This window comes from Nuphar pumila, chromosome 1, assembly GCF_984573655.1.
Source record: "Nuphar pumila chromosome 1, dmNupPumi1.hap1.1, whole genome shotgun sequence".
NCBI lineage: Eukaryota > Viridiplantae > Streptophyta > Magnoliopsida > Nymphaeales > Nymphaeaceae > Nuphar > Nuphar pumila.
The window spans coordinates 10,655,982-10,669,594 of record NC_143249.1 but is presented as its reverse complement, the minus strand read 5'-3'; the positions used below and the strand labels follow the sequence as shown (position 1 = coordinate 10,669,594).

The window sequence follows — 13,613 nt, the reverse complement described above, 5'->3', positions numbered from 1 at the left end:
AAACACGGGCCCAAGGCATGCCAAGGAGCCTCAAAAAAGGAAAAAAAAAAAGAAAATGAGAAATGCAAGGAGAGAAGGAAGAAAGAAACAAGAAGCAAATACAGTTAGGCGACGAGCATCACCCAGGATCATGAATGGTCCCTGGAGGCAGATGGTGTTGCAGATCAGGGATGTTGATGAGAAGAATGGCGTATACATCCGCCAAAATAAGGTTCACCATTTTGTTGAACACTGCCAGAATATGCCGAAAAATAGCGTTGTTGCGAGTCATCCATACGACCCACAATGACGAGAGAAGCCAAGTTCGCCAAATAATACGCCATTTGTTGTAAGGACGAACTGGTTGAGGACCCCACAACAAATCATTGGCGAACGATTTCTGACGCACGCTGACCCCCGGCTTATTTCAAGTCACCTTAAAGATGTTTTGAAAAACAAAGCACTCCCAAAAAAGGTGAAAGGCAGATTCTTCAGCCGCCTCACACAACACACATTTACTCGGCAGATGAAATCCGATGGATTTGAGGAAGTTGTCAGTCTGCACCCGATTGTGTAAGATTAGCCAAGCCAGGAAACATGATCTCGGAGTTGGACCCTTGCCCTAGATCAGGTTCGTCGGAAACTGGTCCACCCCCGACGGAAGGAGAGCGAGGTAGCCTTCTTTACAGCGGAAAGATCCGTTCGGAGCAAGGTTACGACCAAAGAACAGAGACTGCGATTCAACATTGCCATTATGAGACAGAACTGCAAACCATGCTTGGATCCATGATCGCCGAAGCTTTGAATTAGATCGCTGACGCACGCTTGTGGCCCCCACCAATGATTCCACACCACCGTATTTAGCTAGAAGCACGCTTGCACACGGAGACCCAGGTTGGTGTGCAAGCCAGCTCTGCTTCACGACAAGAATCATACTCCTCAGCCGGGGGTTCTTGATTCCCAAACCCCCCGGCTGAGGAGAGAGAGAAATGGGTAGGTGCGAAATTGGTACGTGCTAAATGAGTTTTTCTGCTCTTTTGGTATTTTTTTCATAGTTTAAACCTCATAAATGTGTTGGGAATGGTCATTTATGAGGAATCAACATCAGGATCATGTGTTTTCAATAAAAAATTGATATTTGGAGTTTCAAAAAGTTACAAAGATTTTGGATAGTTGGTTTTTCGAACCATATAAAAACTCAACCATGTGTCGTAATCGAACACTTCAAGAGTTGATCCCTATAAAATCAAGAATATAGATCACATTTCAGAATTTAAAAATAAAATGAAAAACCCTAAAAAACTCATTTAGCACTTACTCGTTTCTCTCTATATATATATATATAGAGAGAGAGAAAGAGTGTGTGTGATTGATAGTTGCTAAATTTATAGGTACTACATCGGTGGTGAAATGCTCTGGCCGTCCATCACACGTGTTGATCGACGGCCAGCACAAAACAAAATAAAAAATCGCATTTTTGATGAGTTTTTTCCGCCAAAAAAACATTAGTGGTGACTGGGCAAAAAAATGAGCTTTAACATTGACAATTTTGTCGCCTAATTCCTCTTTGACAGAAAAACTTGTCATTTGATGTTTTTTGCATGTGATGGTCCATCAACCCCGCATGATGGTCGGCCAGCACGATTGACAACCTATTTAGTATCTAAGCATTTAGCAGCTATCAATATAATATATATATATATATATATATATATAAATATAAGGGTGATGTCATGACTTCTCTCTCTTATTGTAGGCCTGATTGGACTTAGTATGGACACAGTACCAGCATCTTAAATCAAATTTACCTTTGGTCCCACCTGTCCTGACTTGCTGATACTCTTAGTTGGGTTGATTGACTTGGTGAAATTTAAACTTAATTATATATAAGTTTTTAAAATTTGTTAACAATAAACTATATGTTGTAGTGGTCTGTATCTTGTTTTTTTTTTGTTTGATAGAACGTTCATGCTTCTAGAATAGGGGCGAGCTAGAAATTCTATTTTACCAGTTATAAGGGTTAAATGGTAACTTCAAAATATGAGTTAATGTTAACCCTAGAACAATCCAACTCAATTTATGATTGAGGTAATTTGATTAAACAATAAGAAAACTTTGGTGAGCATTTAAAAACTTTGAAACAGTGTGACCAAAATGTTTGAGGGGTATTCGTGACAGCCCTATGCATCTACCGTCGAGATAGTATCAACTCAAGAACAATCCAACTCAGTTTATGATTGGAGTAAATTGATTAAACAATAACACTTTGGTGGGCGTTTGCAAACTTTGAAACGGTTGGTGTGCTAATGAATTAGACCAGAAAATTTTGGGGCTATTTAAAAATTCCTATTACGTTGATCCCACTATATATCTCTCATAGACATGTTTGTGTCACTCTTTGTAGGAAAGGCACTCTAATTCCTATGAAAGAGAGCCTCTTTCTCAAGAAAGGGCATGAAACACAACACCCCCTTAAAGGGTTTCTTACCCACAAGGGCAGCATACATTGCCCCCCACCCCCATACTAGCATGCACATTTGAAGGTCTGCTTTGCTTCAGCCCCCAAACACCAAACCCCAACCAGCCCCCTTTCCCTTTTTGTCATTGTTTGAACTGCCTTTTTTCTAGCTAATAGGATTTTGAGGACATACATACTCTACATTAGCTATAGAGAAAGGGGTAATAGAGTTAAAATCAGTAGATAGATGCTCCAATATTTTGCCCATATCCCTAGCTAAGTTAGCTGGGTCAGGGTTTAAAAAATGACCACCCCCCTAACTGGCACCCCATTGGTGATAACATTGATTGCATGTAATTTTCATTAAAATTTGAAATGAACTGGTAGGGTCTGCCTAACCCCAACTTGCCTATTTTCTAAAAAACTAAAAGGGGTCATTGAACTTTCCTCTAGGCTATCATGTTTCACTTTGGATAAAGCTCTTTCTTTCTGTGGTATATAGGACATCTGTTTTCCACTCACCCTAGCTTGACCAAACAATAAAGACAAATAAAATAAAAATCTGCCCATCTCACCACCAATCACCATGATTAGCTTTGTTCGGTTAAAAGCAACTTCCTCGTGGCTTACATCATACAATTTTCCATTTCCATACGAAACAGCTTCCATTTTCCTTGTTTCAATAGGTTTCCTCAAACAAGGCAATGAGACTGCAACCCACACCTATAAAGATCATGCATGCTTTCATGTGCGCAGGGGACTTTGGAGGTAAAGAAAAAAGTGGAAATTTTGTCAATATCTGGAAAAATAGAATCTTGCCATGCTATTTCGAATATGGATTTTTCAATGGTGGACGGAAAGATTTTCTCAATATACCAGGTGGAGAAAGCTTTCTTCGAAAAATTTTCACATATGTAGTAGGGTGGCCGTAAGTCCCACGCTTTTCATACTAAAGTTTTCAAATTCTTAAGGCCCTGTTTGATTGCCAAGGATCTGAGATCCCAGGTGATCTCAGATCCTGTAATTTAAAGCTAGATCTGAAATCTAAACATTGAGAGAGAGAGAGAGAGAGAGAGAGAGAGAGAGAGAGAGCCGAATCAAAGATATCAACATTACTACAGGTTCAACAAACGTTAAAACCGGCAAACAAAACACACAGGACCCAAACCGACAAAGAACACATAAGCCAAAAAAACACAAAATACAAATCAGAAACAAGCGAGAGATTCCTGAATCTGGAGGTGTTTTTAGATCTCAAATCCGGGATCTAAGATCCCAAGTTTGCAAAAACAATGAACTTGGTGTGAGCCCCCATATCAAATTTGATCCTCCAATATTAGTTTTGCCATAATCAAAATTAACCTAAGAAAAGTTTTACTACTAGAAAGAGAGTGTTGGCCTGTGATAATGTTGTGTTGCCATTGAGTGTGTCCTGCATGCGTGTAGCCAATATCGTCGGAATCTGTATCAAGCCTGAATCGATTTTCAAAACGATTAAGAGAATTGGTTGAATCGGCCAATTTTTTAACCATCAGATGACATGTGCCAGTAAAATATTAAAAATGATTTTACAATCATTTTTTAAATATTTAAAAAATAAGTTGAACCTTTCGAATCGATTTTTTGGCCAATTGGCTGACTTGCAATGATACTGGGCAACACTACGTGTCACTACCTTATAGTGGGAATGCTAAAACAAAGGATTTGGCCCCAGATGAAAATAGCTCTCTTACAAGGGCGAGAAAATGATTCTCATTTGTCCCATTTCTCATATTCAAGCAAATTTGAGAAAAATGGGAGAGTGAGAGTAGAAGTCATATTTAGACCCATTTTACTCACTTCTCATGTGATCTCAAATTATGGAATCACATGATTTTGAGTCACAAGATGCAAGCAAACGGGCTCTAGACTCGCATGCAAATGGTTCTCTTGGGTGTTTTTGGACGAAGAAAACAATGCAAAATTAGCATGCACCAGTCTCACAACATTGATATTTCTTGCAAAGTATAAAGTATGGTTGTGGCAATTGTTAATCGATAGTATGTACACTCAGATTTATTTTTTGCCAATAAACTGGTAGGGTCTGCCTAACCTCAGCTTGCTTATAAAAAAAAAAAAAAATATTGTTGATTGACAGTAGGGGCGAACATCGGGTCGGGTTTACATTGAATGGAGAATAACATCTAGGGAGCCTAGCATGACGACCTAGCCCTGCCCGAACCCAACAAAAGTTGGTTTGCGTTGACACCAAACCAGGTTTTGGGATGGTGACTGCTTTTGGAAAGTACAAATTTAGCGGGCTAAAGCATTCCCTGTTATGCTTGAAATCGCCGAGAAAGTCCTCACTGTTCAATACTATCATATTACAATAATTCTCTTTTAGATTAAAAGAACTAAACACTTGATTTTTTGTAGCACTTATAAAAGGTTTAAGCTTGAGAAAAAAAATTTCAACTTCAACAAACGCATCTCTTTGTGTTTCATACGTATTTTAAAATTTTTTATTATTTTATATATAATTTAACTGTTTATATGTATGAACAATCAATGATTGGGCTCAACAAATAATTCCATCTCCAATTGAGTTTGCTGGTCCATCGTCCACTCTTTGCTGTTGGGCTGTTTTTATGTTCAAAGCAGGGACGCAAAATGGGTTGGATTCAGGATGAATTTTTTGTGATTTTTGGCTTTTCTGACCCGATCTGGAACCAACTCTTCCATCTGTTTACCAGTTTTCAATGGATCCGTTTAAATCTCTAGTTCAAGGGAGATGATGAGACGTCAATCTCGAGGATTTGACGGTTGGAGACTTAACGTCTAGTATGGACGGCCTAGATCTCCTGTTCAGACAAGCGGCATGGCGGGAAACCAGATTATGAGAACACCAGCGAGGAAAAAGGAAAGGTGGGGCCCGTGTCGGGATAAGGACCACAGTCAATCAGGATAAAGACAACCATCTGGGTGGGCCCGTCATCGATATTTTCCATAAATCCTCTCTCCCTCCCCACCTAACTCCAAGGCCTAACCATATAACCCTTCGTTTTTTTAGTTCCCGAAAAACCTCCTCGCAATTATTTTAAATGACAATCAATTATTGGTGACTCGGAATCGGATTAAGACTCGGTTAAAAATTTGAAAGTGCGTGAATATCTCTCTAGTCTTGACTGGTTCGAGTCGTTGGCGATCCTCTCGGGGAAAGGGACAGAAAGAAACGCTTCATAACCCAAAGGGCAAAATAATAATTCTGTCGATAGCAGGGGACACAGCCGGCAATCTGGCCACGAACAAACACAGGCCCCGTCCTTCGCGTGGCCCACCGGGGCTCGGAGCGCAGTAGGCACTGACCTTCCGTGACGACGTGTCGCTATCCCATTCGACCAAGCCAGCTCATCGGGATTCGGGGCAGCAATTCTATGCCATGACCCAACTTTGCTTTACTCTCTGTTTTTTTTTTGTTTCTCTCTTTTGTGCGATAATCTTCCTTGTCACAGTCGAAGATGATGATGATGACCATGGTCATGACGGTGATGATGGGCATGGATGCCGATTAATCGCCGAGTAGAATCGGCGGTTCAAATTCCGTTAGATCGCCGTCTTCGGGAACCAGCGGAGGAGGAGGAAATGCTGGAAGAGGAGGAGAGGGGGAGGGAGGGCGTGGCCGCTGCTGCAGCAGCTGTATCGAATGGGCCTGCTGCATCCTCGCCGGTGCAGAGCAGCTGCTGCTGCGAGGAGGGGAGCGAGGAGGAGCTGTCCGTACTGCCGAGGCACACCAAGGTGGTGGTTACCGGGAACAACCGCACCAAGTCGGTGCTCGTCGGCCTCCAGGGCGTCGTCAAGAAGGCCGTCGGCCTCGGTGGCTGGCATTGGCTCGTACGGACCAATGCATCCCTTCTTCGCTTCTCTCTTCATCCTCTTTTTTTTTTTCCCTTTTCTCGAATTTGCGTTATTTTTCGGAATTTTTCTGATTGGGGAATTTAATTTTCGGCGAAATCCTTTTTCGAGAAAGAGTTTGCGGTTTTAGGGTTAGTGTTTTTGGGAGAAATGTGAGAGGATCGGACCGAATCTCGGTTTTAATTGTGTTTGTTACTTGAATTAGGGATGGTGCATGCAATTCTCTGAGCAATTCTTATAGTCAGAAATTTTTACTTTTGGTTTGACTCTTGTTTGGATTTTGTTTGTCTTTGATCGAATTAGGAGTAGTGCACTTTTTTATGCCAATTTTCTGTAGTTAAATGCGGGAAATGTTACTAGTTTTTTGTTTGAAATTTTGTATTTTGTTAAATCTGGGAAATTTTATGTGGAATTAGGTGTAGGTTTAATTATGCTTGTTTCTTGAATTAGTGAAAATACAAGTTCTTTTCTCCGGTGATTTGTTGTGCCGTAATTTTATTTTGATTTAAATTATATGTTTTTTTGGAATTTTTATGTGTTCTGAGTTTGTTTTGCTTAAATTAGTTGGAATGAAGTATTTTTTTTTTTTTTGCATTGATCGCCTATGTTGAAATTTGCATATTGTTAAGCGTGTCTTGGTTTTTTTTTTTTTTGACGTGTTGTGTATTGTAAAATGTAGAGTCATGCATTGTTTTAAGTTGGGGTTATGCACTTTCCTATATTATTGCATGGTTTTAGGGCCACTTTTTTTGTTCATTCATTGGGGTGTTTGGCATTTGTTGGATTGCGATGAATTATTTTGTGACTATTTTTTTTTCTTTTTAATTGGTGTATGCGGATTTGTGTTTTTCCTTTCTGTTTCGTGTTACTTTTGATTTGTTACTGTTTCAATGATCATTTTGAAGTTGTTTTGGTTACTTTTTTATTTGTTTGATAACAGGACATTGTGCAATTTCGTCATGTTCGCATTCAAGGGACTTTTATGCTACTGTTTTTATTTACTGCAATTAGTTATAATGAAAATGCCAGATTTCTTGTGGAGTAAATTTTCATGTTTTTAGCTTCTTTCTCCTCTTTTGTTTTCCCCTTTTGGGGAATTTTTGCTTTTAATCGTCTTTTGGATTTTAGTTTTCCTAGTTTTTGTTAATTGCATGTGATGTGTTGAAATGGAAACCGTGTTGTTTGCTCATGAAAATGCTACAATGCCTCTCTTGCAGTCCAATTTGGACAGTCTTGGGATTTGGTGTCCTTGTTTTCTTTGTGGAGAGGATCCTGTTGACCATGCCTTCTTTTTACATGATTTATTCGAGAACTTGGTACTGTTGGATTTGTCATCCATTTACTACTGAGGCCTGTGTTTCTCAACATTTTGTGGGGGGCACGGTGATAGCTGGACTTGGGTTCAACAATCATTGGTGCTTGTCTCTACTTGGCCATCACAAAAGAAGATAGGATTTGTGGTTGTAGATGCTAGGTTGTTCTGTTCTCTCGAATCTTTCTCCATGTTTGATATGATTGTCATGTTTTTTTCCCTCTTTTCCGTGAATTGCCAGTGTGGAAATTTGCAGGACTTTCTTCTTTCTACTGGTGAAACAGTGGAGCTTTCCCTTTCTTTTTCTTTTGCTTTTCTCCCCTTTGAAAAGCATAATGGCCCATGTTTACTTTACAATTTTGTTAATTATTTTTCTGAAACTTTAAGGTTTACTTGTTGGAAATCAGTGTGCCTTTCAAAACTCTAAGCAGTGCTCAAAGGCTTCTTTTTTTTCGCGGTCTTTTGTTTCTCTAAATTTAGAATTCAGGATGGCATTGCAAAGTTGTGACTGTTTTATATTATAATTTGTTAATTGCAGGTTCTCACAAACGGTATAGAGGTGAAACTACAGAGGAATGCTCTTAGTGTGATCGAAGCCCCCACTGGTCATGAAGAAGATGATGACATTGAATGTGATAATATGCAGTGGCAGTCCTCTGATCTAGGTATATTTGATTGCTTCCCTTTGTAGTCTTTTAATTCTATATTTTCTTAATTCAATATTGTGGCATTTTCAATATTGAATTAAGAAAATATCGCCGACCCCAATTGTTTTGGGATGAAGGCGTTGTTGTTGTTGTAATATTGTGGCATATAGATATATTGTCTAACACTAATTCTCAAAGGTTCTTATGTAAGAAGCGCCTCCATGAAATCTGGTCTTAGGATGCCTTTTATTTTACATGTACTTGTGTTGATGGTCATTGCTGAAGAATTGGATTAAATAGTGTTGGAAATTCTATGTTGATGCTAGTGTTGAAATATATTTTCGTGTAAGATCCGGTTAAGCCTATCCCTTGATTTGTGACATCAAGTTCTATGTTTTTTTTTTTTTGGCACTGCACTGAATTACTGCCCATGTTAATATTTGTTGTTAGCGAATATGATTTTTTTTCAGGAAATTCCCTGTAAAATAGGATCGAATTTTTCTATCTTGCAATTGTGTCATTGTGAGTGGACTTTTTTATTGGTTTCTGGTTAAGAACATCGCCTGGTGAAAGCCAACTTATTATAGTCATCTCCCCGTCTGTGATGTTTGGCTCTTTTAGACTTTTACCATTCAGTATCTTACTGAAATAGCCATACGGTGGATCCTTTGCTTCCATGTTGGAGTGGTTGCTGTCCTGTCTGATTTGTTTGTACGTTTTGTTACATGATTAACCCTTTACTTGACTCTTTTTGTCCCTCTCTTTTTCTCTCATTCCCCTCCACTAATTTTTTTTTCAATTCTTGCAGCATCTGATGACACCCAAAAGTCCCATAGGCCAAAACAGAGGCAGCACAAATCTCTAGGATCTGCGCACAAACCAATGAACAAATCTAATTCCTTTGATTCACATTCTGTGGGATCAGTGTCTCCATCACTTGGAGCGACCGTAATGCCTTTTCATATGAATGACGTTACTCACATGTATATTCTGTTTGTCAAAATCCTAAGACGATCTGAATGTATTGCAGAATGTTGACCTAAGCAAATTAGAAACAACTGCACTGTGGAGATACTGGAGGCATTTCAATCTTGTGAGTCTCTTGCTTTATCACCCACATTACTTGAAAGAGAATGTTGTCTGTTGCTTCTTTTTATCACTTATGTGAGGCTGGTGTTGATTCTCACTGGTCATCACCAGGTGGATGCCATACCTAACCCATCGAAGGAACAGTTGGTTGATGTCGTTCAGAGGCATTTCATGTCTCAGGTATTTTTGTTACTGCCACCCTTATGAAATCTGATTCTTAAGATTGCTGTATTACTCTTCTGAAGAAATAGGAATGGTTGATTTCTTCTGAAGGGAATGTGGTTGATTCCAATTTTCACGTTGAACCCAATTGCTCTCTTCCATTCTTAAAGCAATTGGATGAGTTGCAGGTCATTGTTGGATTCGTACATGCAGCCAAGAGGTTGAAGACAGTCTGCAATTGATCATTCGTTTCCTAGAGGCGAGCAAGTTACACCAACTAACAAATGATTGGTACTCTTCAGTTTGACTATTTGTAGCTATCTTTGTATCATAATTCTATCTTTCTTTACTTTTTCTTGGCAACTCTTTGGTCGCGAATGTGGTGTCTACATGTGAGTCCTGTAATATAATACTTAGATGTATAAGATCTAAGACCATTGGAGCATTTGAATGGTAAAACTGGTTTCTTTGTTATGAGGCTAAGTTTGAATGAATGTTCAACCAGCTGTAGCTGGTGTTCAGTGAATTTACCCGTGTTTGAATGTAGGAAACCTGTTTCTGTCAACATTTTTAAATGTTTGTCCATATTATCTAACATCACATTTAAAAGTGATAAAAGCAGGTACTTTGTATTGAGTGCGTGTGCGTGTGCTAGAGTTGTGATATCTGTTCTAGGGAGAAATGGAAACCCTAGAAAGATAGAAAACATACCAATCCTACCCACTAAGATTTCTTTTCGTTTTTTTTTTTTCAAAATTCTGATGTTATAGATGTGGTCAAGCATGATTGATTTACTAGAAATAACACTTGGATCATGCATTTTGGATGGAAAAACGGTATTTGATGTCTCAAAAATTTATGAAAATTGTAGACCGTTGATTTTTGAACCTTATAAGAACCTATCCATGCATCGGAATCAAATGATCCAAGTATCAATTTCTAGCAAATCAATCATGCTGAACACATGAAAGGTCATAATTAAAAAAAAAAAAAACACTGAAAATTTACGCTCTCAAGCAATCGGGTACCATCTTGTAGGGATGCAGTAGGGTAGCTTCCCACTACCCTGTTCTAGGTATGTCAATACTTGTGTTAATTTTGGTATCATTGTATCAATGTCACATATCTCATTCTTGGGAAAATATTGGTGAGGAGAATCTGATGATATTTTGAAAATTCTATTTTTTTTGGAAAACAGTGGGAAAATATTGGCATATTATAAAAATACATATTCATGTATAAACATAAAGTAAAATATTGCTAAAGTTGTTTTTATCATGTTAATATTGATATAAAAGCATGACAATTTTAAAATAAGCAATATTATTAAGGAGTTTTTTGACATTATATCAGCCTTTAATATCGGTGATATTTTCGTCGTAGGATTCTATTTATGGGATGTGCTCATTTTTAGTTTTTTACCATACTACTTTCCAAGACTGTTCTTATCCTTTGTTGGTGAAGAGCGTCATAATTGTGACGTGAACGAACATGGCAACCCATTAATTTATATCCGTGGATCTGTGTCTGAATGCTGAAACAGGCGAAGCACAGTATCCAAATTGAACGCGAGGATTGATTGATTGTTTTATGTCAAAATTTATGGAGAGTTGGCAACAATCTGCAACACACTTTATTATTCCATTTTTTTTATGAAGGGCGGGGAACCACCCTCCGAATCAAAGACCACCTAGTTGTTCTGGCTAAGCCTGCCTAACTTACGGTAACTGTGTAAACTCGTGGTTCCCTACAGGGAGTCGTGAAGAAGCTTGGGCTGAGTAAGGGTTTTATCCTTTGTCCCATTGAGCCTTGACCATCCACCTAGTGACCAAGGCCTCCACTGCGCTAAACCCTTTATTATTCAGTTACTTCTTGCATTCTTGGTTGATTATTCGTGGATCTTGGTTAGGGTTTGCTTCAGTTCCAGTATTGGTGTCGGTGAAGAGCATAGTGGTTTCTTTCCATGGGCCATTTCATTGGGTCCGTACGTTTTATATTGATGTGACCTAAAAGTACTGAAGGTGGCGATTCCCAATGAAGTCGTTTTTTAAAAGTGAAACTGGAAGTGAGGAAGCCTGATTATCTGGAAACAAGGGCAGGAAGGACACTGAAAAGCTAAATTTCCTCCTCTATTTCTGGATCCAGGTTCCCTTGGCCACCTGGATCTAAACACTATGGGCATGTTGGGTTCGTACCGACAGAATAGCTTTCTCATGTTCTAAAAGTCATGAAATCTCATGTTCTCAGGCAGCCGTGATTTTTGAATAATTCCGATTAGAAATCACAAGGCAACCAAATCTCACGGGTTTCCCTGGGATTTCATTCTGATTCCAAATCAGAGTGCATGCTTTTGTATTCAGGGTGCATGTTTTTGGATGGTGCCGAGGGATGGGAAGCAAAACGGTCAATTACTCTTGTGCATTTAATTGTGTGGATCAGGCTCCACCTACCATAGACAGCTTCTTGCTACCTTTTCATAAAGAGGGAATCAGGGGATGTTCCAATGACCTCACTTGATTTCAGCTGATGACCGGTAGTCGACTCTTAACTTTCATAAGCGTGATACCCTCAAGAATTGCACGGTCTAATTTTTTTTTTTTTATAACACGAAGAAACCACACTCGGCACTAAGACCGGCAGCATAAAACTCTGAGGCTAGGACCCCTGCCCCTCGAGTCTATGCTACGCATTGGCTTTGCACAGAGAGGCAGGTCTAGTTTTGTTGAAACTGTGATTTTTGGTTTATCTATCCATTGCTGGTTGTCAATTTGAGTGTGTTTTCTGCAACTGGGTAGCCTTGGATGTCATTAAAGATGGAGGGTCTCACAGGGTGTATGGGTGCCTTTAACTGGTGGGCTCCATAAAAGCTTGGGTGTTGGTGATACCGCCAGGGGGCGGCGAGCCCATTAAGTGACCCGGATCTCAGTGATGGTTCCTAGTCATCAAAAAATTAAAGATGGAGGGTTAATCTTGTAGACAGGGTTTATTTTGGAGGAGGCCTATTGCTAAACATGGCCATTTACTACCAAGTGTTAGTTTGTTCAATGAAAATGTAATTGAATTTAGGTTTAGTCCAGGACAATCTGACCCAAGCCTTAATGCTTAGGTCTGGACATCGGTTTGCACCTGGTCGGACTGCCCTTGACCTACACGAATTTGGGGTTTGGGGAAGGTCGGGTCCCATGCGGCCTTGCTGGATTCTCATCATTGTTGGGCTAAAGGCACTCTCTATCAGTCTGAGCCTCGAAACCAACCAAGCCCATTTCTACGTAAAGTTGGGTTAAGGCTGGTTTGGCTGGGAAGGGTCCATTTAAGGCAAAACTTTTTCGGGTTTGAATCAAAATCCGTTATGCTAGACTTAGGCACAGGTAGATTCAGGTGGTGACCAAAATTTGGGCCCAAGTTGATGTTGACAGCTAAGTTAGGCGTGGTTCTTACTCAAGAAAATGAGAAGTTTGAACCAATGTTGCCAGTATGGGTGTGTATCGGCCCTGTACATATTATATCCGCCAGAAAATCGATACGATACTAACCTGAATTGGCTATTTTTTAATAAATATAAAAATGCTTAAAATTAAATTTTAATATTATTTTAATAGTTTTAACACATGTTACGTTCTGATTGACACAAAATATTTTTTAATTAACGATTCACTTGAGAATCGGTATCCGCCAATTCACCTGAATAGTTGGCCAAACGATTCAGGGCCGATACTGACAACATTAGTTTGAACACCATTTTTTTGGGGGGGAAAGCTCCTTTTAGTAGCCAGCCTTTGCCATTAATTCCAAAAATGAGTCAAGTTTTTTAATTCTTGATATGAGTCTCTGCTGGGGATGCAAACAGATCGGATTTCGGATCCCAAAATACATTGGAAAGTCAGATTGGTTCGGACATGAGACAGCCAAATTTTGCAAAGTTGGCTTCCTGAATCCGACCCGTTTGCAACCCTAGTCTCTGCTTCCCTAGAAACTGCCAACCAGAGGCCTAAACAACAAACCAAATTAGAGCAATAAACCTTTATAATCAAATGTTCAAAGTATTTACCAGTTTTTTCTTATTTCAAAGGACAAT

General features: G+C 39.3%; 1 protein-coding gene across 2 annotated transcripts; it reads left to right on the top strand.

The window, feature by feature from the left end:
- Positions 1–5,870: 5,870 nt before the first annotated feature.
- Positions 5,871–10,021, top strand: LOC149847945 (uncharacterized). Of its 2 annotated transcripts, none has more exons than XM_090010076.1 (6): positions 5,871–6,307; positions 8,179–8,305; positions 9,096–9,235; positions 9,318–9,380; positions 9,488–9,556; positions 9,709–10,021. In XM_090010076.1, the coding sequence occupies exons 1-6, from the start codon at positions 5,978–5,980 to the stop codon at positions 9,778–9,780; spliced, it is 801 nt and encodes a 266-aa protein (XP_089866202.1). In that variant the 5' UTR covers positions 5,871–5,977; the 3' UTR covers positions 9,781–10,021. The 2 variants fall into 2 exon arrangements, with proteins under 2 accessions (XP_089866202.1, XP_089866278.1); XM_090010152.1 differs by having other exon boundaries at positions 5,882–6,307; positions 9,727–10,021.
- Positions 10,022–13,613: the final 3,592 nt, after the last annotated feature.